Genomic DNA, 24,308 nt, shown 5'->3' with positions numbered 1-24,308 from the left:
AATCCATTTTAATCCTACTTTGTAACACAACAAAATGTGGATAAAGTCAAGGGTGTGAATACTTTCGGAAAGGCACCGCATGATGTTTTTTCCTTTGTAGCCAATCACCCTGCCCGCATGGAGCTGTCTGCTCCACAGCCACTCAATGTGTGAGACAGCCAGGTCCGCTTCAGACCTCATCGCGCTCGAGTGTGTGAGCCAGACGAACGTGTGTGTGTTTTAAAACGCGAATAAGGGTACTTCTCTCAGCTGTTATTTGGAATCAGAGCTCCATCATGAGAGGAGAGCATTAGGCTGCCCAGTTTACAGCAGCCCAGGGGACTGCAGCTCTGGCTTAACACTGTACTAATGTTTGACTTCCATTTAAATTTGGATTTCAAATTAAAAATGGATACATCTAACTGTTAGTTTTTAACGATAATAGCAGTGTTCAAATGATACATTGACTCTTTGAAATGTCCGAAGTCTCTAAGGGGTGCCCCACATATCTTTTGACGATTGTGATTGGGGCTCATTTTGATATTTCTAGTTGTTATACAGTGGCCCCACAATCCCCTAGCCCTGCTGTAATTCAAACCCTAATAATAGCATAAGCATTCAATATTGTTCACAAATCGCAAACCTCTCATAATACAAGACTGGTTGTTCCTGACGAGCCAGAGATGACGAACTGGCCTCTGATATTAAACTCCGGTCCTTGTGTCTTCGGCAGATAGTGACAGCGAGATCTCCAGTGGGACCGGTGATGTGTCCAAAGACTGCCCTGAGAAGATTCTGGAGTCCTGGGGTGGAATCCTCAATAGATGGTAAGACTCACAGGGAGGGTGGCAGTCATAATGACCACAATTGGGCAGTTGTACTGAAAATGTATGGAATCATTGAGTTGAGGAGGATGATGATGATGAAGGATTGCATGCATGGGCACTTTTTCCACAGTAGAGATGTAGCGTTCATAAACATTCATAAAGCCTTCATATGCGTGACGATATAAGTCATACTGTATGTACCATATGGCTGCTCCTTTCACTGAGATTCATCCGTCGTTGATGTACAACACTCTTCATGCGACTGTCATATACACGTCATCTTCTCCCTATGCTTTGTAACTAACCGTAGGTGTATCTCACAAGAGACTAAATGCAAGTCCTAACCGAAAGCTGTAGAGAACTGTTTGATTACTTGAATGAAACGCGTTCACTGTATACATTTTCCGATCATATGAATTGGTTTGCATTATGTGTGGTCACGTTAATAACATTATTTCAAGGGGCCTCCATTTCAGTCCTCATAAAAATAGACCCAGGAACGCAACATTGATAATGGAAATCCCCGCCCATGCCTGTACTGTAGATAGCCTTTTACCCTGATAAGAATTTGCTGCTTTTATGAAGAGTAGAACTCAAGGTCTTCATATATATCAGATTCCTAACTACCTCTGTGGTGTGTGTGTCAGGCATGGGAACCTGTCTGTGCGGCCTAAGGGCCTGACGGCTCTGGTGAAGCCTGGGGTCCCTGAGGCCCTCAGGGCTGAGGTCTGGCAGCTCCTCTCAGGCTGCCAAAGTGACCAGGACCTGCTTGATAAATACCGCATCCTCATCACCAAGGTAAGGCGAGAAAGGCACGCGCATGCGTGCGCATGCGTGCGCACTGAGACACACGCAAGCACACTGAGACACACGCAAGCACACTGAGACACACGCAAGCACACGATTAGTGATTCTCACATGTATTTGAATGTACTCTCCAGTTCTGTTGTCTAAAGTGTAAAGGTTGAGAAGTTGCCTTCAAAATGGTTGCATGTTGGCTGTAATTAAAATGTAAGTGTTGCAGAAATGAACACGAGTTAGGAAAATACGTGTACTGTATAACCATCACGCAAATTGTCATTTCGAGTGCAGAGACAATCCTTAAAGACGTTGGTGTGAAAAACATGCTCTTCAACTTGGGGTCGTGAAAGTGTAGTAATGATTTGCATCAACGTGCCCTGAAGGGAATCTCTCTCATACCTATTCCAGTAGGTGCCACCTTGCAGTTGTCCCTCATTCCCCTGGAGAGACCGAAGGACTGTCACAACAGGCCAGTAAATTAGCTCCATAAAGAGCCTTCCGTTTTAGAATTGGAAAAACTTCATGGTCCACACAATTTGGAAATGTCATTGGCTTCACCATGACATGATTGACATAGAAACAGCATTGAAACATCAGAAGCACTTCATCGTCAAAGTCATTTCAGTTGAACTTGAATTTGCCCGACAATATCAGTTCAACTAGAATATGCCAGATTGTTTCGGTGCATCTTGAATTATCCGGATCAGTTCAACTTGAATGTGGATGGTCTGATCCCACAGCGAGCCGAGTTGTGCCTTTAGCTAATTCTCTTATGTTTCTCTTGGAGGTATGCTGGTTCTGATGCCAAGCATGGGTGATGACAGGAGTTTTCCCACAGTAAAAAGGCACTACTGTTGACTCTGGCACAATTTAACAGTCCTCGTGGTTAAATACATTTTTGGGGGGGATTTGGTTTGACAAGGGGATAGGGAAGGGACATTGGGACACTCGGATTTGAGTGTCTGACAACAAGCTGTATGGCGCTTTCAAAATCTGGGACTTTAGAAAAGGGTCCAACTCAAATGTAGGACTGCCTGAACACGACTTGAAATACAATTAAGTTGACTATTAGCTTTAGATAAATATAGCATTTTGAATCGCTCGCTGCACAAGTACAACATGTGTCTAGTATGTGGCGGAACAGCAGTGATATAGTTTCACATTTATTTCTTCAGCCTTCAGAGATGTACAGTAGTGGATCTCTGGCATCCTGACCTTTTTAATATGTGTGCTACTAGGCAGTAGCCCAGTCATTGTGTGTGACCTCTTTTTACTACACATACCACGGTTCTATCACCCAGTGTGGGGCGTGTGGAGGCCATGTGTCAGACAGAGGCTAATCCTATCAGCCCCACTGTTGTCCTGGCACTAAAATGCCACAACTAATATGAAGCATCATTCTGTGTAGTCTGTCTGACAGATACACCCACATAACCCCTAACCAGGCTTACCCACAGCCCCAATTCATTCCACCTTGACTGGTCTCTGCCTAGTCTCTTATCCAACGGCTGGTAGATCATGGCACAAAATCTATTTTGGAGCAGCCATGATTTTTACTACCGTAGAGCTAATTCGAAGGGACTAATATATTTTTTTTGCATGAGGACTTGTGAGGAGGATAAGTAGGCGACAGCCCCTCATTTTGGTGTATAAAACAATACTCATTCCTTTCAGGAGAGGGTCTTAAAATACAACGCACTCCGTGATCATTTGCCTGAAATAGAGGGATTGAAGAGAGCGGCAAAATGGATCCATAAACTAAAGGTTACCGCTCGCGCATGGGGCACTATTATTATTATTATTATTATTATTATTTTTTAATGCCGAATGAAACGCAACAGGCTTCTCCTTTGACATGTATTTATGCTGGGCTGTCGTCGTCTCTTGCCTGCCGGTATAAATTTACCCTCGCCTTGCGTCTTTAACCCAAAGCCTCAGTTCTCTCTCTCTTCCGCTCTCTCTCTCTCTGTGTGTGTGTGTGTGTGTGTGTGTGTGTGTGTGTGTGCCCAGCCGCCTTGCCTCCCACGGAGGCAGAAAATAGCAGCAGTCCAGATGAGCTCCTAAATATACCACAACACTAGCTTACGTAAGGAAGGTTATGTGACAGAATATCTTGGTGAGCGTTCACTCAATCATTGTAATTCTTTGAGTGGGCTCCCTTCCTTGTTGCATGTAATGATGTTGATAGACTGGGTGGCCGGTGCTATTAATAGCCAGCTAAAATCCCAGGGGGGGGCTCGACGTCTGCGTTATTAATGGGCCGATCTCCCCTCAATGATGACTCTAATGCTGATTGAATCCCAAGGAATTGTGCCGCGGCTGGTTATGGGGGTATAAATCAGGGCACATTTCACTCTGCTTTCTGATGGTGACACTCATATTTGACAGTGACTCAGAATTGCACGTGTCGCTAGACAAGACGACACTGGGTTGGTTTGTACTGCAGGAAAAGGGATTTATTGGGAGGAGAGAGGGCTGTTCTCTGCTCTTGTGTATTTTCAAGTCATTTTTTGAGGCTCACCGTGAATGTTTTTGGTAGGACGTGTACAGTATAAGAAATGTTATCCGGCAAGTTGCCGTTGACTTCGTCGAAGCTAATACTCAGGTGTCTGGGTTGCCACAGCAGACAAATCATGCCTTTTTTGCTCCTCAAGAATTCACGTTTAAATTTTAAACTTTTGTGCCCTTATTATTATTATTATTTTTTAAATAAAAAATGTACTTGGCTGAATGTCATTTTAAACAAGCGTTTTCTCCGAACATAAAGGATGTTTTGGTTTGTGTGGTTCCCTGGTAGCCTAACTCCTGGATACCAGTTTTGATATGGTTAAGTGTCGTACCCTCTTCACTTTAACATTACATGTAGTCTGCACGCATTCACACACACTCTTCCTCGTTGTCGGTCTAAAGATTATTGCTAAATTGCAAATAACTCAGTTCCCAGTCTGTGTGGCACTTTGTTGGGAGTAGATTTTTCACAACCTTTTACTCTCCCTGTGTGATCTTTCAAAGGTGTGCTGCTGTTGAACCATGGCTTTAAAAAAAGATTGAAAGCTATTTGGAGTCTGCTCCTCAGAAAGGCACTTACACTGTAGTGCTGCCAATTCACATTACAGTTAGAGTTCCTCTGTCGGGATCAATCAAAACCAATGACAAAAGTTGGATGTAGGTTCAAATTGGAAGTCTCGAAAAATAGTGTTGGCCTGTCTCTGAGATTGGAAGTCACCGATGTCTGTGGAAAGAAATTATTGTTTTGCCAGAATGAAGATTGATTTTTCATCTTTCGTGATTGTCAGGTATTTCGCGATTCACAAAACTTAAATTGACATCATTATCAATATTTCAATTATTTGCTCACTAGGCCTATTTATATCTCAAATGTACTATGAGAACAATATTTGATAATTACTCTTTTTACAATTGCAGGGATGCACTATACAGATTTTTTTTGTTTGTTTCTCTAAAGAGAAATGTATGATTGTATGAAACATGTATTCTGCAGCTCAAGCCACAGTTGGTACAGACAGACTGTCCCAGTCCAAGGAGTAAAATCGCTCTCTTCAGAGGCTTTGCCGCTGTCAAGTCTCACCTGGATCCCACTAATGCATTCTCTTCCTCTTCTTCAGGCCCGCAATGAACAACAGTTCAGTCTTTCTGAAGGATATAATTAAATCTTCGATGAGGGACCTTTGTCTTTCTCAAGGTGCTTCAGCTCCATTTTTATGTCATATTTGGCCCGCACTCCAGCTAGCTCTGCAGTGGCATTTAGTGAGTCTCTGCAATCAAAGGTAGCATCAGGAGTGTAGAGTCGGACTAGAATTAATCAGACACCCACGCGTGGTAACCCACAGACAATGCTGTACAAATGTAAACCGGGGGGGGGGGGGGGGGGGGGAGTGGATGAGCTGCCATGGAAACACGCTTGGATTTGAGTTCATTCTACTTGTGATGCTCTTCCGTGCCCATATTCTGTTTGTCTGATTTAGACCCTTCTAATGTGATGCTCCCAGATACTGGCTTGACTTTGCTGCTCTTTGAACTCATTTATCATTTAGTTGTTGCTATGGTAATAAGACATTATTCATGATTAACTTTGGCAGGCTGTATTAATTTGTCCCATTTCGGCTATCACATTGCCGCAAATTGGTTTGGAGGGTGACAGAGCTAAGCGCCTATTGATTGGTCTCCAAAAATGTTAATCCTAAAATGCTAAATAAATAAACCGTTCTTAAATTGCCTACTTCCCTGGTCAATAGACCACTTGCTAGATTAGGTTTTAAGATAATTCCATGAAGATGGAATTTTGGTGGCGTATCAATTGAAATGGTTACTGTACTCAATTGCGCCAAGAGCAGTGTTCGTACGGTCAGGTAAAGTCATGGAATTTTTAAATGGTGTTTTCCAGGTCTGGAAAAGTTTTGAGAAACGAAACGGAAATGTATTTAATAATTTCTGTCAATGTAGTTTATTTAGGCACAGTTCGTAAATATTTTATCAGCCAGGATCGGAATGACAGTGGCACATCTGTAGTGCGAGACGAGCGGCCTTTGCTCAAGGAAAGGGAGACAGTCGTACATTGCAGCAGCAGTTAGGCCTAGCCTATAACATATGATAGAGATGTATTTCAACCGTCTTTCGGTTATACAAAGTTGATTTACTTTTTTTGAATGATTCATTTAAACAATTATTTTTTGACAAAACATATGATTCACTTTGCATTGTATTAGTTGGGATTAGTTTCAATCGTGTTGAATCAAAATAATTTGTGAATTGTGAACATAGATTTTAGGAATAAAGATGAGATGTAGCCTTTCTTTTGGATTAGGCGATGCAATTTCAAAACTTATTTTGTAGATACAGTGCATTCGGAAAGTATTCAGACCCCTTCCCCTTTTCCCCCTTTTCAGCCTTATTCTTAAATGGATAAACATTTTTTTTAAACTCAATCTACACACAATACCAATAATAAAAGTGAAGAGGTTTTTAGATTTTTTTTGCAAAATACAAAACAGATACTTTATTTACCCGAAGTATTCAGACCCTTTGCTATGAGACTCGAAATGGAGCTCAGGTGCATCCTGATCATCCTTGAGATGTTAGTACAACTTAACCTGTGGTAAATTCATTTAGTTGGACTTTATTTGGAAAGGCGCACATCTGTCTATAGTAGTGTATAGTAGTTTATCTATTCTACTGTCTATAGTAGTATAGAGAGATCCTTGATGGAAACCTGCTCCAGAGCTCTCAGGACCTCAAGACTATGGCACAGGTTCAGCTTCCAATAGGGCAACAACACTAAGCACACAGCCAATACAATGCAGGAGGGGCTTCGGGACAAGTCTTTGAATGTCCTTGAGTGGCCCAGCCAGAGGCCGGCCTTGAACCCAATCGAACATCTCTGGAGAGACTTGAAAATAGCTGCAGTGATGCTTCCCCATCCAACCTAACAGCTTGAGAGGATCTGCAGAGAAGAATGGAAGAAATATTTCATTTTTTTAATACATTTGCAAAAATGTCTCAAATCCTGTTTTTGCTTTGTCATTATGGGGTATTGTGTGTAGATTGATGAGGGCAAAATAGCAATGTAATCCATTTTAGAATAAGGCTGTAACATAACAAAGTGGAAAAAGTTAATGGGTCTGTATACTTTCCAAATGCGCTGTACTTCCAGTTGATTTGGGCATCCAAAGTATGGGACATTGCGATTTAATAGATTCTAGTCAGTCTGCAAAGTAAACACTTCTAAGGTAGCTAGGATTATTATGAGTAAACTAGAAAAGTTACATTTCCTGAACATTTGTGGGCTTGTGTCAAACTCAGTCAAAATATTTGTTGCCTACCATAGCCATTTGGTCTTTGATATGTTGAATGAGCAAATTCTTTTAAAAGGCCTAAAACATATTAGGTTTTAATGTTGCAATGGTTTTTATCAAGGGTGGTCAACCATCCTCTAGGTAGGAGAGCTAATGGGGGTGCAGGCTTTTATTCCAGTCCCCCTCTTAACAAACCACATTTTAGAAATTAGCTGCTCAACTGGGCCTTGACAAACCGGCTCTGATGTGTTTGAGCAGCCTTGTTGAAAAGTCTGCACACCCAGTAGTTCTCCAGGCTGAGGGTTGGCCACATGTGTTTTATATAGTTGCCAAACAGGTTTACTACTTTTTGGGGGGGTTAAGTGCCTTGCTCAACAACAGGAGATGGTACATGGGATCAGAGAGCCTCCCAGTGTTGGTACCACATTACGGCAATTTTTGTTGTCGATTGCATAGACGCTGCCAATTGTTGGTAATGAAAATTGGGTTTTAAGTTATGAAATTCCATCCGACAAAATGTGTATGAACCCTGCAAGAGGCAATTCTGAATTGTTGCATGTCTCTTGCATTAGACTGTTTCAGCCTGTGCAGGTGAAATGGTTATGTAAATCTCTTTTTCATTTCACATATTCAAATAGATAATCTACACTTCTCCTTCCATCAAATTCATTTCTGGGATTCCTCTGGGTTTCAGCCCTGTCTTCTCTGTCATTGTTCCAGCCCTAGCCTACCCCTGTGTTCAGTTCCTGAGCTGTCATCCCTTTCTGCATGAGAAGTGCCCTTGGGCTCAGTGAGTATCTGTCACTCACAATACCGCCCTCAGTGTCTTCAGGCCAGCTGCACTACTGGGCCACAGCCCTACCCACCAGCCCCCCCCCCCCCCCCACAATGCAGTCCTGTTTACAGCCCCTCAAGCACTATAGGGACTTTAATGCAACCCACCACCTTCATATACTCAACTCCTGTTCTCACAGCCCGGTAGGCTCCATTAACAGTGCACACCATGCTTTGTCTTCACCCCCCCCCGAAGAATCACTGACCTGAAAAACAAGAGATTTTATTTCTCGTCAGAGAAACGCATGCTTGGTTTTGCCGTTTGACACCAAAAAACACAATGGCGAAGAGGGGAAAGGAATGGCCGTGGCAACAATAAACTATGATTTTTTTTTTTTTTCACGTGTCATTCATCTGGGATATAGGATGCATGTTTCAGGGTGTATGTAATTTTTAAAAATCCTCCCGCCGAACAGATCTTTTCGCTTTTCATAAGATCATTGTGTTGTATTTGTACAGGAACAGAGCTGAGCTCAGTGCTGCTGCCCCAGAAATTACAGTTTGTATTAGGGAGAAACACGCCAAAGCCCAAAACTCCTCTAGTCGTGAGTGTGAAGGCCACATCACATCAGTTCTCTGGCTGTCCTTGGGTCAGGCTGAGGCCCAAGCAAGAGCCATGGGACAGCAAACTGTGATAGGGATTTTTATTTATTGTTTAAACTAGGCAAGTCAGTTAAGAACAAATTCTTATTTTCAATGACAGCCTAGGAACAGTGGGCTAACTGCCTGTTCAGGGGCAGAGCGACAGATTTGTACGTTGTCAGCTCAGGGATTTGAACTTGCAACCTTTCGGTTAGAAGTCCAACGCTCTAACCACTAGGCTACCCTGCCGCCCGAATATGTCCGTGAACACACCAGCCAGCTGCTCTGTGCATGGTCTGAGGACTTGGCTAGAGATCCCATCTGGGCCGGCAGCCTTGCGAGGGTTAACACGTTTAAATGTTTTTCTCATGTTGGCCACGGAGAAGGAGAGCCCACAGGCTTTGGTGTCATTGGCACTGTATTGTCCTCAAAGTGAGAAAAGAGGTTGTTTTTAATTTGTCTGGAAGCAAGACGTCGATGTCCTCAACGGGGCTGGTTTTCTTTTTGTAATCCGTGATTGACTGTAGACCCTGCAACATATGTCTAGTGTTTGAGCAGTTGAATTGCCACTCTACTTTGTCTCTATACTGACGCTTTGCATGTTTTGATTGCCTTGCGGAGGGAATAACTGCACTGTTTGTATTTGGTCATGTTTCCAGTCGCCTTGGCATGATTAAAAGCCGGTGGTTCGCGCTTTCAGTTTTACTCGAATGCTGCCATCCATTCACTGTTTCTGGTTTGGGAAGGTTTAAATAGTCACTTAGGGTACTCGGATGCACTTGCTAATACATTTGCTCACCGAGTCGGCATATATGTCAATGTTGTTGTCTTAGGCTACCTGTTCACGTGATCGAAGCATGGAATCCGATTGGTCAGACCAGCGTTGGATAGACCTGAGCATGGGCGTTTCCTGATAGTTTCTGCCTATAGGATGGGAGCAAAAAAATTTAGTCATGGTCAAATTTGCTGAAGGGAGGGTGGGGGAGGGCTTTGTATGCATCCTGGAAGTTAGAGTAGCAATGATCCAGAATGCTACCAGCTTGTGTCGCGTATTTGATATGCTGATAGAAGTTAGGAAGCCTTGTTTTCAGATTAGCTTTGTTAAAATCCCAAGCTACAATAAATGCAGCCTCAGGATATATGGTTTCCAGTTTACATAGAGTAAACAGCATTCTCTCGCAGGTGTTCCTTTTGTCTAGGTGTGAAAGGGCAGTGTGGAGTGCAATAGAGATTGCGTCATCTGTGGATCTGTTGGGGCAGTATGTGAATTGTAGTGAGTCTAGTGTTTCTGGGATGATGATGTGAGCCATAACCAGCCGTTCAAAGCACTTCATGGCCACAGACGTGAGTGCTATGGGGCGGTAGTCATTTAGGTCGGTTACCTTGGCGTTCTTGGGCACAGGGACTATGGTGGTTTGCTTGAAACACAGATTAGTGTCCCGCTCTAGACTTTAGCTCAGTGCAGATGTTGCCTGTAATCCATGGCTCCTGGATGGGATATGGACACTGTGGACGACATCGTTGACGAAGCTGGTGACTGATGTGGTATACTCCTCAATGCCATCGAATGAATCCCGGAACATATTCTAGTCTGTGCTATTAAGGCTGTAGATTGTCATCCTTGTCATCAGACCACTTCCGTATTGAGCGAGTCACTGGTACTTCCTGCTTGAGTTTTTTTTTTGTAATCAGGAGGATATAATTAGGGTCAGATTTGCCAATTGGAGGGTGAGAGAGAGATTTGTAAGTGTCTGTGTGTGGAGTTTTTCTTTCTGGTTGTACATGTAACATGCTGGTAGAAAACTGATTTAAGTTTTCCTGCATTAAAGCCCCCCGCCACTAGGACCGCCGTTTCTGGATGAGCATTCTCTTGTTTGCTTATGGCCTTATACAGCACTTAGTGCCTGCATCTGTTTGGTGGTAAATAGACTGCTACGAAAAATATAGATAAGCTCTCTTGATAAATAGTGTGGTAGCAAAACCTCGAGACTTCCTTAATAACTTTTGTTGACAAATTGACACAGACCACCACCCCTCATCTTACCGGAGGTGGTTCTGTCCTGCCGATGCATGGACAACTCAGCCAACTGTTCTCGTTCAGCCACGACTCGGTGACACGTAAGATATGATTCGTTTTTAATGTCCCGTTGGTAGGATAGTCTCAAATGGAGCTCATCCACTTTATTCTCCAGTAATTGCTTGTTCGCCAGTAAGACTGATGGTAAAGGCGGATTATCCACTCGCTGATGAATTCTCCCCAAGCTGTTCATTGACTACAGCTCTGCTTTCAACAGCTCAGTGCCCTACAAGCTCATCTGTTAGCTAAGGTCCTTGGGACTGAACGCCTCTCTCTGCAACTGAATCCTGGACTTCCTGACGGGTCGCCCCCAGGTGGTGAGGATAGGCAACAATACATCCTCCATGCTGACCCTCAGGGGTGTGTGCTCAGTCCTCTCCTGTACTCCCTGTTCACCTATGACTGCGTGGCCGCGCACAAATCCAACATAACCATTAAGTTTGCAGACGACACAACGGTGGTAGGCTTGATCACCAATGACGATGAGACAGCCTGTAGGGAGGAGGTCAGAGACCTGGCAGTGTGGCACCAGGACAACAACCTCCTGTCCCTCAAAGTGGGCAAGACAACGGACCTTATCGTGGATTACAGGAAACAGAGGGCCGAACATGCCCACATTCACATCAACGGGGCTGTAGTAGAGCATGTGTCTAGAGGTTCCTCTGTGTCCACATCACTAAGGATCTATCATGGCCCACACAGTCGTATAGAGAACACGACAACGCCTCTTCCCCCTCAGGAGGCTGAAAAGATTTGTGAACGACCCTCAGATCCTCAAAGTTCTACAGCTGCACCATTTGAGAGCATCTTGACTGGGTGTATCACTGTTTGGTATGGCAACTGCTCGGCATACAATCGCAAGGCTCTACAGAGGGTAGTGCGTACAGCCCTGTACATCACTAGGGCCAAACTGGGGCTATGTACATCACTGGTGCCCCAAAAATGGTCAAAGACTCCAGCCACCCAAGTCATAGACTGTTCTCTTTGCTACCTAGCGGCAAGCGATACCGGAACACCAAGTCTGTGACCAAAAGGCACCTGAATAGCTTCTACCCCAAAGCCACAAGACTGCTGAACATTCATCAAATGGCTACATGGACAATTTACATTTATTTTTTTATTTAACCAGGTAGGCCAGTTGAGAACAAGTTCTTATTTACACCTGCAACCTGGCCAAGATAAAGCAAAGCAGTGCGACACAAACAACAACAGAGTTACACATGGAATAAACAAGCGTACAGTCAATAACACAATAGAGAAAAAGAAAGTCTATATACAGTGTGTGCAAATGGCGTGAGGAGGTAAGGCAATACATAGGCCATAGTAGCAAGTAATTACAACTTAGCAAATTAACACTGGAGTGATAGATGTGCAAGTAGAAATACTGGTGTGCAAAAGAGCAGAAAAGTAAATAAAAACAATGTGGGGATGCGGTAGGTAGTTTGGATGAGCTATTTACAGATGGGCTATGTACAGCTGCAGCGATCGGATAGCTGATGTTTAAAGTTAGTGAGGGAAATATAAGTCTCCAGCTTCAGAGATTTTTGCATTTCGTTCCAGTCATTGGCAGCAGAGAACTGTAAGGAAAGGCGGCCGAAGGAGGCGTTGGCTTTGTGTATGACCAGTGAGATATACCTGCTGGAGCGTGTGGTACGGGTGGGTGTTGTTATCGTGACCAGTGAGCTGAGATAAGGCGGCAAAGACTTATAGATGACCTGGAGCAAGTGGGTCTGGCGACGAATATGTAGCAAGGGCCAGCTGATTAGAGCATACAGGTCTCAGTGGTGGGTGGTATATGGGGCTTTGGTGACAAAACAGATGGCACTGTGATGGACTCCATCCAGTTTGCTGAGTAGAGTGTTGGAGGCTATTTTGTAAATGACGTCGAGGATCGGTAGGATAGTCAGTTTTACTAGGGTATGTTTGGCGGCATGAGTGAAGGAGGCTTTGTTGTGGAATGGAAAGCTGATTCTAGATTTAATTTTGGATTGGAGATGTTTAATATGAGTCTGGAAGGAGAGTTTACAGTGTAGCCAGACACCTAGGAATTTGTAGTTGTCCACATATTCTAAGTCAGAACCATCCAGAGTAGTGATGTTAGTCGAGCGGGCGGGAGCGGGCAGCGAACGGTTGAAAAGCATGCATTTAAGAGTAGTTTGAGTCCATGGAAGGAGTGTTGTATGTCATCAAAGCTAGTTTGGAGGTTTGTTAACCTTTCTGGGATATGTGGGACGGTAGCATCCCACCTCTTCAACAGCCAGTGAAATTGCAGGGCGCCAAATTCAAAACAACAGAAATCCCATAATTAAAATTCCTCAAACATACAAGTATTTTACACCATGTTAAAGATAAACTTGTTGTAAATCCAAATCTTCAATAATGTTTCAACCGGATAATTCCTTTCTGTAGAAATGCAATGGAACGCAGCTAACTCTCACGGGAGTGCGCGAGACTGAGCTCATGGCACTCTGCCAGACACCTGACTCAATCAGCTCTCTTTCCCCCCTCCTTCACAGTGGAAGCCTCAAACAAGGTTCTAAAGACTGTTGACATCTAGTGGAAGCCTTAGGAAGTGCAATATGACCCCATAGAGACTGTATATTCGATAGTAAAACTACAAACCTCAGATTTCCCACTTCCTGGTTGGATTTTTTCTCTGTTTTTTTGCCTGCCATATGAGTTATGTTATACTCACAGACATCATTCAAAGAGTTTTAGAAACTTCAGAGTGTTTTCTATCCAAATCTATAAATTATATGCATATTCTAGCTTCTGGGCCTGAGTTGCAGGCAGTTTACTCTGGGCACCTTATTCATCCAAGCTACTCAATACTGCCCCCCAGTCCCAAAGAAGTTAACACAGTGTCCAAAGAAGGGCCAGACGTATACAGAATGGTGTCGTCTGTGTAGAGGTGGATCAAGAGCAACATTGTTGATATATACAGAGAACAGAGTCGGCCCGAGAATTGAACCCTGTGGTACCCCCATAGAGACTGCCAGAGGTCCAGACAACATTTTACACACTAAACTTGATTTGACACTCTGAACTCTGTCTACATTGCCCCCCTTTATTATTTATCTGAATTGTTTTGCACAGACTCCCTTGAACTGATTATGCACACTCACTAGACTCAACCAACACACTCACTAGACTCTACCCACACACTACATACGCTCACACATGCATATTGACGCCACATACTTAGACACACTTTCACTCTTAACATATGCTGCGACTTCTGTGTATTATGTTTATTTACACATTTGCACACACTGTATATTGACTTTCTTTTTTTCTATTGTGTTATTATTCCATGTGTAACTCTGTTGTTTTTGTCGCACTGCTTTGCTTTATCTTGGCCAGGTCGCAGTTGTAAATGAGAACTTGTTCTCAACTGGCCTACCTGGTTAAATGAAGGTGAAATACAAATAAATCAATTATATATCCTGATTGCCTAGTCACTTTTAACCCTTCTCACATGTAAATACTGAATTATCTCAACTACCTGGTACTCCTGCACATTGACTCGGTACAGTTGCTCCTTGTATATAGCCTCGTTATTGTTTTTGTGTTACTATTTCCTTTTTTATTTTGCAAATATTTGTGTTGGTTCCGAAAACCTCTCCGGGATATGTGGGACACTAGCGTCCCACCTGGCCAAAAGCCAGGGAAAAGGCAGAGTGCCAAATTCAAATAATTGTGAAATCAAACTTTCATTAAATCACACAAGAAAGCTACACGTGTTGTGAACCCAGCCAACATGTCAGATTTCAAGAAGGCTTTTCGGCGAGAGCAAAAGATGCTATTATCTGAGGATAGCACCCCAGTAAACAAAGAGAGAGAAGCATATTTCAACCCTGCAGGCGTGACACAAAACGCAGAAATAAAAATATAATTCATGCCTTACCTTTAACGAGCTTCTTTTGTTGGCACTCCAATATGTCCCAGAAACATCACAAATGGTCCTTTTGTTCGATTAATTCCGTCGATATATATCCAAAATGTCCATTTATTTGGCACGTTTGATTTAGAAAAACACCGGTTCCAACTTGCGTACGTGACTTCAAAATATCTCAAAAGTTACCTGTTAAACTTTGCCAAAACATTTCAAACTACTTTTGTAATACAACTTTAGGTATTTTTTAAAGTAAATAATCGATAAAATTGAAGATGGGATGATCTGTGTTCAATACAGGAGGAAAACAAACTGTAACTAGCTTTCTGGTCATGCGCCTCTATCTAACAGTACACTTCAAGTGACCCTCGTTCAAGATGGCCGTACTTCTTCATTACACAAAGGGAAAACCTCAACCAATCTCTAATGACTGGTGACATCCATTGGAAGTGGTGGGAACTGCAAGAAGGTCCCTTAGAAATCTGGATTCCCAATGAAAACACATCTACTAATAATATGCATATATTGTCTTCTGGGGATGTGTAGCAGGCAGTTGAATTTGGGCAAGCATTTCATCCGGACGTGAAAATACTGCACCCTGTCACCAAGAAGTTAACAATGCACGGTTGGGAATGGGCTCATAAGTAAGCATTTCACTGTTAAATCTACACTTGTTTTATTCGTGTAAAACTAGATTTGATTGATTTGAATTGGATATCTGTTCATGTTTAATTACTGAACCTACCTTTTACGTAGTCCTTTTGATTCCTAACATACTGCTTCTACAAGGTAAGCGTCACTGCTGAGGTCTTTTTTTTTTTTAAGATTTGAGTTCCACAATATAATATAACCAGTTGATAATACGGTTTCAGTTAATGGATCTTAAATGTTACTTGGTTTTTTATTGACTGAATATACACTGAGTGAGCAGGTTCTTACTGTTGAGTTGCACCCCTTTTGCCCTCGGAACAGCCTCAATTTGTCGGGGCATGTACTCTACAAGGTGTTGATACACACAGGAAACTGTTGAGTGTGAAAAACCCAGCAGCGTTCTTGACACACTCAAACCAGTGCGCCTGGCACCGACTATCATACCCCGTTCGAAGTCACTTAACTTTTGTCTTGCCAATTCACCCTCTGAATGGTACACATACACAATCCATGTCTCAATTGTCTCGAGGCTTAGAAATCTTTCTTTAACCGGTCTCCCATTCATCTACACTGATTTGTGTATTTATCATGCGACGTCAATCAGGGATCATAGTTTTCACCTGGATTCACCTTGTCAGTCTGTCATGGAAAGAGCAGGTGTTCCAAATTTTTTTGTACACTCTATATTGGGCAATTTAGCCATTAGGATTTGTTTTCTGTAATGGTTGTAGCAAATGAAGCATTTTTGCTCATTGTTGGTATAGATAAGTACAAACATTACTTTCCCATTCGAGTACTCGAAGGAAAATAAAGCATGCGAGTACATGAACAGTACAAAATGTTCAAATGCCCATCCCTAATTCTCTGCAGCCTTTGTAGAGAGCATATGGTAATTTCTCATTCAAATCTCCTTTTCACATAACGCCTATTGTGAAGCATTAGCACTGGGGTGACCTTGACTTCTTCTCCCGTGTGCCGCACTAGGTTTGTTTTTGTAATGCGTTGATATTTATACTCGTATTGAGTAGCTCGAAACTGATCTCCCCGCTCTTAGGCCCACTTACCTCCGGCTCTCTTTGACTGTTAGTCAGTGTTGGTGTGAGCTACTGTACACTATAATGGCCTGGCCCTTATTTACCCAGCCTTAACAAAGAGCCCGGACAGGGGCCTGCCCGCTTGTCCCAACACAGTAGCCATAGTGGCTGGGATCAAAAGGCTCAGAGGGGGTGGGACAGGGAAGGGGATTACAGCCCTTACAGCCCTCCCTTTTTTTTTCTCTCTCTCTCTCCCTGCGAAATAATTATTAACGTAGCCTTCTGGTTGTGACCGTTTTTCACCTGTAGTCCAAAAGGTGAAGGACATCAGGTTATCCACTTCACCATGCCACTTTCTCGTCTGTTGTTATCTTCTTGGGAATCTCCGTGTTCAGTTTTATAGAGCTTACGCAAGTAGCTTTAAAAGTATAGCTTTCTTGTATATCCTAGTGTTTTCATTATTGTAGAGGTTAGTTGAGCCTGAACTCGGCAATGGTATACAGACCATCTACCTCTGAAACTGACCTCCTGCCTCCTCAATTTTCTGCCGCTTGTTACACTGTCTGCCAGTGAAGGATGATCCCAACTAACTGAAATGCCTGGCAACTGTAACTAAGGGGCAGGCATGGCTGGCTTGGTCATTGGTCGGAGCAATGGACTGGGGGCAGAGAGTCAGAGGGAAAGCCATATTGGGGGAGGGAGCTAGTTAATAGAAAATGGACTGATAGATTAGCCTAGTGATTTCAGATTAGTAAACTATCCAAATGTAGCTCTAAAAACAAGAGAGACATTAGAGGAGCGAAAGAGAGTATTGTGGCTGGGTTGGGAAAGGACCTCAGGTGCAGCCCAAATGGGAGGGGGTAGAGAGAGGGAGAGATCGGGTGTATCAGAGGGAGGGGTAGAGCGCGGTTCAGAGGGAACGGGAGAGAGTGAGTGAGAGCGAGCATGTGTGTGTGTGTGCGTGCAGGGTAAAAAGAGTGAGCGGGAGAACGAGAACGAGAGCGAAGGGAAAAGGAACTGTAAGCCAGTCACAGCATCTCTTTCCCACTGCACCAGTTGGTGAGGGACAGCTCCTCTCTCTCAAAGGTTCCTATTTATTTACTTCATGCTTCACTCCAGGACTGCTTTGCTGAATGAAATTGTATTTCTGTCTCTTCGGTTATTCGTTTGGCGAAAGCTGAGTTCGGCTGGGGGAATGGAAATTAGAGGAGACGCACACAGAGGACAGCATTGAAACTGGAACTCTCTGTACTGGCGGAGTCGTTTCTCTTTTGCTGTGGCTTGGTTTTTGTAACAAGGAGCAGACGTACTGAGTGGAAGAAAGAGTCAAAAGTCCAGACAGCTGTGCCTCCCCTGAAAAACACTTCCAAAAAACGTATTTGAATGGAACGGGCATGTATATGTACTAATAATATCAATAATGGAAACATGCGCATAAGAGGCGAGGCTGACGTAAAGAGCTTTCACCCTAGGCTGTAAACAAGCGGAATGCAGATTGATCCCACATCCATCTCAGCCGGCACCCTGAACAGAATTTCTAAGGAGACACAGTCCGAGGAGCTCTGAGACACCCAGATGTCTTCTACCGGCTCCAGTATCTATTGATCCGATTGTGTGAGACTCCTGACAACTCCTACATTCTTTGCCTGAAAGATCCTCTTTTGCAACCAGCTTTTGCCTCTCATAACCTGGAGAATGAAAGTTTCAGAAAACTGCGTGGATTGGGATTCCAGAGACCAAAGCCAGATTTGTGGCTACACACACACATAACAGGATCCAGATTATTCTGCGCCTCCTTTGGCTTCTCTCTGATTGGGGAACATTGTAAAACATAATTCCCCCGGCGCTCTATGGAACGAGAGCTGTGATATTAACCACCGCAGTGAGCCCTGTGTTTGTCTAGCGTGTCTGTGTTTTGATTCGGACAATAGCGGGGCGTACATGGGGTCCAGACACTGACCACGGGACCACTCACTACCCCAAAATAAGAGGATGTGCATACTACAAGACTGAGAAACAATTGCGGCTTGTCTAACAGCATTTTGGAACTTTAGAGAGGACTTGTGGTATGAACCAAACACAATGGCTAACGGGGATGTAATTACTCGTATGAATTTGGGGTTTTCCCAGTGGATCTTTCTCTGACTGTAAACAAGCTATCTGAAAGTCGAAATTATACCGACACGCTAAATGTTTTAATACTATTTTCTCTTATCTATAGTCTCAAAATAGGAGTCACATGCTCCCTGTCTTATTTCATCTGCAGTAGGATCTGCACCAGAGCGCCCTGCCTGCCTGCCTCATGTTTCTCCCCCACATGCTGACTACCCTGCACCTCCTGTGCTTTTTGCCCTTGTGAGGACAACACCTGCTCTCCGTCCCCAGTCTCCCAGTGGCAGCCCTCTTATGAATCAGGAGATGTGGCCGCAGACTGTCAGGGAGAGCAATGGGGATCCCTGCCGCCGGGATAAATGCCTGGCATAGCACCGGTAGACCTTTCTCTGATTTTGGAGGGAATATCTTTCTTCTTTCGACAATTACCCCACTGCCTCTAAGCATGACTGATCGAAAAAGTAGAGCCAAGTCGGCAGTCCTGCTTTCCTATGGGCTGTATTGATTTTCGTCAGTCAGTGTTCATTTGATTGAGACCCAGCTATGTGAGAGCCGAGGTGAAAGAGCGAGAGAGGCTAGAACTCCCTTTTGCTGAGGGAGGCTACAGGCAGACAGGTCTTCAGTTACAGTCCATCTGCATCGTGGTTGGCACAGCACAAACCTGACCCACCTGGACCGCGCCCAGAACAATGAACCAGTCAACATTGACGACAGACCTGGTTCCCACTGCCAACAGCAGCCTGGTGGGCCCAGACCCCAACCACTCCTGTCCCCTGGGCTGGGGCCAGAATGAGGGCCTGGAGGCCTGTGTCTTGGAGACTGCGGTCATCGTTCTGCTCACGGTGCTCATCATTGCCGGGAACCTGACGGTGATCTTCGTGTTCCACTGCGCCCCCCTGCTGCACCACTATACCACCAGCTATTTCATCCAGACTATGGCCTACGCCGACCTACTGGTGGGCCTCAGCTGCCTGGTGCCCACCCTGTCCCTGCTGCACTACCCGGCCAGCGTCCAGGAGCCCATCACCTGCCAGGTCTTCAGCTACGTCATCTCGGTGCTCAAGAGCGTCTCAATGGCCTGTCTGGCCTGCATCAGTGTGGATCGCTACCTGGCCATCACCAAACCCCTGTCCTACAACCAGCTGGTGACGCCGTGCCGGCTCCGCGGTTGCATCGCCCTCATCTGGGTCTACTCCAGCCTGGTCTTTCTGCCCTCTTTCTTTGGCTGGGGCAAGCCGGGTTACCACGGAGACATCTTTGAGTGGTGCGCCCACTCCTGGCCCACCTCGGCACTCTTCACAGGCTTTGTGGTATGCCTACTGTATGCACCCGCGGCCCTGGTTGTCTGCTTCACCTACTTCCACATCTTCCGCATCTGCCAGCAGCACAACCGGGAGATCAGTGAGAGGCGAGCACGCTTCCCCAGCCAGGAGATGGAGGCTGGGGAGGGAGGTGGCAGTGGCAGCGGCGGGGGGCACCACGCGGGTCAAGGGCCTGACAGGCGCTACGCCATGGTGCTATTCCGCATCACCAGTGTCTTCTACATGCTTTGGCTGCCCTACATAATCTATTTCCTGTTGGAGAGCTCCCACGTGCTGGACAGTCCCGCCCTGTCCTTTGTAACAACCTGGTTGGCCATCAGCAACAGCTTCTGCAACTGCGTCATCTACAGCCTGTCCAACAGTGTGTTCCGCCTGGGCATGCGCCGCCTCTCGCAGACACTCTGCTCCTTCAGCCACTGTGCAGCTGACGACAGGGACTTTGGCGAACCCAAGCCCAGGAAGAGGCCAAAGTCCTGCTCCATCTGAGGCGTTGGAGGATATTGTTAGAAAAGCAGCGAATTTCAAAGGTTACATCTTTACAAAGCTGCTGAACATTTATTTGACAGGGCTGTCCCAAAGAGAGAGAATTTAGGCTCAGACGGTTTGTTTTGAAGGATACCAATGACTTTTGCCACAGTCATGCCAAGCCATGATTTACAGGCAAACGTTAGATTGCTGAGAGAGGCTACGTTGTTTTAAAGGTTTACTTTCTGAACAACTAAATGGATGAGAGATTGGTACTACATTTTGGCTTTAAACCTGTGTAGTGGAGTTTAGCTGGTAACCTACTGTATGCGCATCCTTATGTAAAACCTAATTTGACCATGGTTCTCAGGCTTAGATGTTACATTTTTTTGTTCCTCGACAGTCGGGTAAAGTGCTTATAAAAATACAAAGTTAGAGGTCCTCAAAATGGATAAGCACTTTCCTCAAACATTGATGGTGACCTCATGATTTAAGCATCTCTGATTTCAAGGTAATGTGGACTAAAGTGTATTGAATTTAAATACCAATATTGGACTGCTACTATAGGTCTGTGTTCTTGGTGGGCACTCAAAGGCTGAATTAGCATAGACAACATCATGTAATCCTCATTTGCATACACTCCCTTTTTAGGAGTTGACATGGGGTATGTGTGTGCAAATGGCTGACTATTCACTTACTGTACATGCTCCTGGACAATGGTGTAAATAACAGCAGATGGGCTAGTGGCCTTGACCTGTTATGACAAACAAAAGTTTTGCGGTGTTTGCAGGTCTGTTAGCAAGCAGTCTGAGTGTTCAAAGACTTTCGGTCAGTCCTAAACAGAGAGATGGGGCACTCAATTTGATGAGTTACTTAATCTCCTAAAAAAATATATTTAAAAAAACACACACACTAATGATTTAGTTTTATTAGATATTTCTATATTTTCACATGTACTATTTCTTTAAAAAAAATCTTTGTCAATGCTTCCTATACAGTAGCTGTTTAGGAAGCAGATCAAGGGATTGGTTCTGTCCACTAATGCATACATCTCTCTCTTAATCTTTGGTTGAGTTCAGAAAAATCTGCTTCACTCTACTTAAAGATCAGCGTCATATGTATGACTCTGTTCCCTCTGCTTTTCCACGCTAAGTGCAGAGACTGTTCCCTTTTTAGGGCCTTATTGTACAAAATACAGTGGGCATGTGCAGTAAATGCACCATGAAGACTGCCTTTAGTTATGTATTATACTGTTTGATACAGCGCAGGTGAAGTCATTCCAAGTTTTTCTTGTACATTCCCAGAATGGTCAAATTTTTTTTTATAGATAATGTAGAAAAATACATAAAGTGCACATTTTCAGTGATACCCAAGACTTGTGAAATCCCCCTCTATTCTTATGGTGTAGGCCATTTGAAGTTAGACCTGTGTTGTCAGTGTGTATTTGACCGTGTGGGAAAAACAAGCAACACGGCTAACAGAACCCTCGATATCATGACTGTTTATTTTGTTCAACATTATGCTACTTAACCTGTGTAGTCATTCCCCGCTTTCCATTACAGATTGTTCTGTATATGTGCCTAAAGATATATTTTTCTGGAAAAGATATCAGAGATTTACTTTCTGTTCATCTATACACAGGGACACAGTTCTGGCTGCATGCCATTTGCGTTTTGTAACGTGACCTTCATTTGACTTGAGTGAAGATCCATCATGCTTACATTTGCCGATACAGTAGGACCATCTCGTTTCAGCACTTTTCATGAGCTTATGATGAGGTCAGAAGCTTTAATATTTGTAGCGCGATTCATTATCATTTTAGGGGGCATATATAATCATAGGGGTTCTGAATTCTGCCTCAAAAGACTTCAAAAAAAATATGTACCCTCCCCAATGGTTGCTTGATGTCTGAGATGACATCTTCACATTACTGTATTTGATTTATTTTATCTTGTGAAGTGCATTTTTCTTATTTTTTATCAAATGGACCATATACAGTGGGGTCTGAAAGTATTGCCACCCTTGATAAAGATGAGCAAAAAATGACTATAGAAGGAATAATTCAAATACTGAGCTATATTGGATGCTCAACAACAATGGGGAAAATATATTATTTTCTAGGACTGAGATGTCCATTACAAAAAGTTGATTTAGTGGCAAATTATTTAGTTTTGGGGGGATTTTGATGTATGCTTGGGGTTATTGTGTTGATGGAAGATCCGTTTGCGGCCAAGTTTCAGCCTCCTAGCAGAGGCAATTAGGTTTTTTGCCAAAATGTCCTGGTGCAGGATAAAGTTCATGATGATTTTGACCTTAACAAGGGCCCCAGGACCAGTGAAAACAAAATAGACCCATAACATCAAATACCCACCACCCTATTTTACAGTAGGTAGTGCTGAGTGATTAGTGCTTTTTGAGGTCGGTTGTGTTCCAATTATTTTAAAAAGTCATCACAGTTTTCAAATAAAAAAATTTAGACAAATGCGCAATGCATTGTGGGTTGAATGATGTAACAAAGCAGAATAAAACAAAAAGTCCCATGATGGTAGTGACTGCCCGTTACTGCTTATCACTTATTAACCAATTTCTTCAAATTACTTTAATAAAATATTTCAGTTGTGTATTTTACATTTGTTTTATTTGTTGACTTTATTATTTCATTCCAAGTCATCATCTCATCTCTATAGAGCTGCTGCCTGACAAATCACTATTTTAGTAGTAATTCAAAATTAAACAAGGCATACTTTTTATGACTGCTGAATACCAACTATCAATCACTTAGATCATGTATTTTCAGGTAGAGATACATGCATCTTTCCCTCTTGATTGCACGTTCTGTGTTCACCCCATCTCCGTGTCTGCTCCACATAGACCGGACAAATAGGCATGCACGGAATTGATTATGGTCATTGTAGTTAATTACCACATTTAAACTATGTAGAATATTTGCCTGTTTTGAACAAAATGGAATTCAAATATTTGAACCGACGTTGGTCAATTAGTTGTTTAGAAAATGAAAAATAATCAACATTTTGGTTTATCGCGCAGCATATTATTTATAGGGTTCTTTTCTGCTTATGCATTCTCATTTCGACACCAAACCCACCAATGGTGTCCGAGTTCAAAGAGCAATGTTTTCATCTGACCAAAGCACTGGTTCCAATCCAACTGCCAATACCATTTAGCAAACTCCAGGTGTTTTACATTTGTTGGAGGACATGAAAATAGAGCTCTTTAGCCACACACACCAGTGGTGGGTTTGGCGTCTAAATGAGAATGCATAAGCAGAAAATAACCCCATACCTACTGTAAAATATGGGGGTGGATCTTTGATGTTATTAGGTTATTTTGCTTCCAGTGGTCCTGGGGCCCTTGTTAAGGTCAAAGACCGGAGCCAGACATTTGACAGCAAATGGATCTTCCAGCAAGAAAATAACCACAGTCACACATCAAAAACCACAAAGAAATGTTTAATTGGCCTCAAAATCAACATTTTGCAATGGCCACATGGAACAACAGATACTCCCCCAAGAAAATCTTATGGAAGTTTGTTCTGAAGTGTCTGTCCTATATCTGAGATATATATATATATATAATCTCAGATATAGGACAGACACTGTCCTACCCCACACATATATATATATATATATTTTTTTAACCTTTTATTTAACTAGGCAAGTCAGTTAAGAACAAATTCTTATTTACAATGACGGCCTAGGAACAGTGGGTTAACTGCCTTGTTTCAGGGGCAGAACGACAGACTTTTACCTTTTCAGCTCGAGGATCCGTTCTAGCAACCGTTCGGTTACTGGCACGACGCTCTAACCACCAGGCTACCTACTGCCCCAAAATATATAAGAAAGATCAGGAAATGTATTTAACCCCTAATTTCTGTCACTAAACAGTCTCCATATAT

At 43.4% G+C, this 24,308-nt stretch overlaps 2 protein-coding genes across 3 annotated transcripts in view; both read left to right on the top strand.

Moving 5' to 3' along the window:
* Positions 1-24,308, top strand: part of LOC109902324 (rab GTPase-activating protein 1-like) — a 162,881-nt gene that overhangs the window by 62,729 nt on the left and 75,844 nt on the right. For both annotated transcript variants that reach the window (XM_031786311.1, XM_031786313.1), the window contains exons 12-13: positions 713-806; positions 1,454-1,604. In XM_031786311.1, coding sequence (XP_031642171.1) covers positions 713-806; positions 1,454-1,604 — 245 coding nt within the window. The remainder of the gene's footprint in view (positions 1-712; positions 807-1,453; positions 1,605-24,308) is intronic.
* LOC109902325 (G-protein coupled receptor 52-like) lies at positions 15,858-23,014 on the top strand. Its single transcript, XM_020498597.2, has one exon. The coding sequence runs from the start codon at positions 19,295-19,297 to the stop codon at positions 20,411-20,413; it is 1,119 nt and encodes a 372-aa protein (XP_020354186.1). The 5' UTR covers positions 15,858-19,294; the 3' UTR covers positions 20,414-23,014.

This window comes from Oncorhynchus kisutch, linkage group LG13 (assembly GCF_002021735.2).
Source record: "Oncorhynchus kisutch isolate 150728-3 linkage group LG13, Okis_V2, whole genome shotgun sequence".
In the NCBI taxonomy this organism is placed as follows: domain Eukaryota; kingdom Metazoa; phylum Chordata; class Actinopteri; order Salmoniformes; family Salmonidae; genus Oncorhynchus; species Oncorhynchus kisutch.
Note: the sequence above shows the minus strand (reverse complement) of the source record. Positions and strands in the feature narration are given on the sequence as shown.

Excerpts from the sequence above, each read along its gene's own strand:
- LOC109902325 (XM_020498597.2), top strand. The coding sequence starts at position 19,295 with ATGAACCAGTCAACATTGACGACAGACCTGGTTCCCACTGCCAACAGC.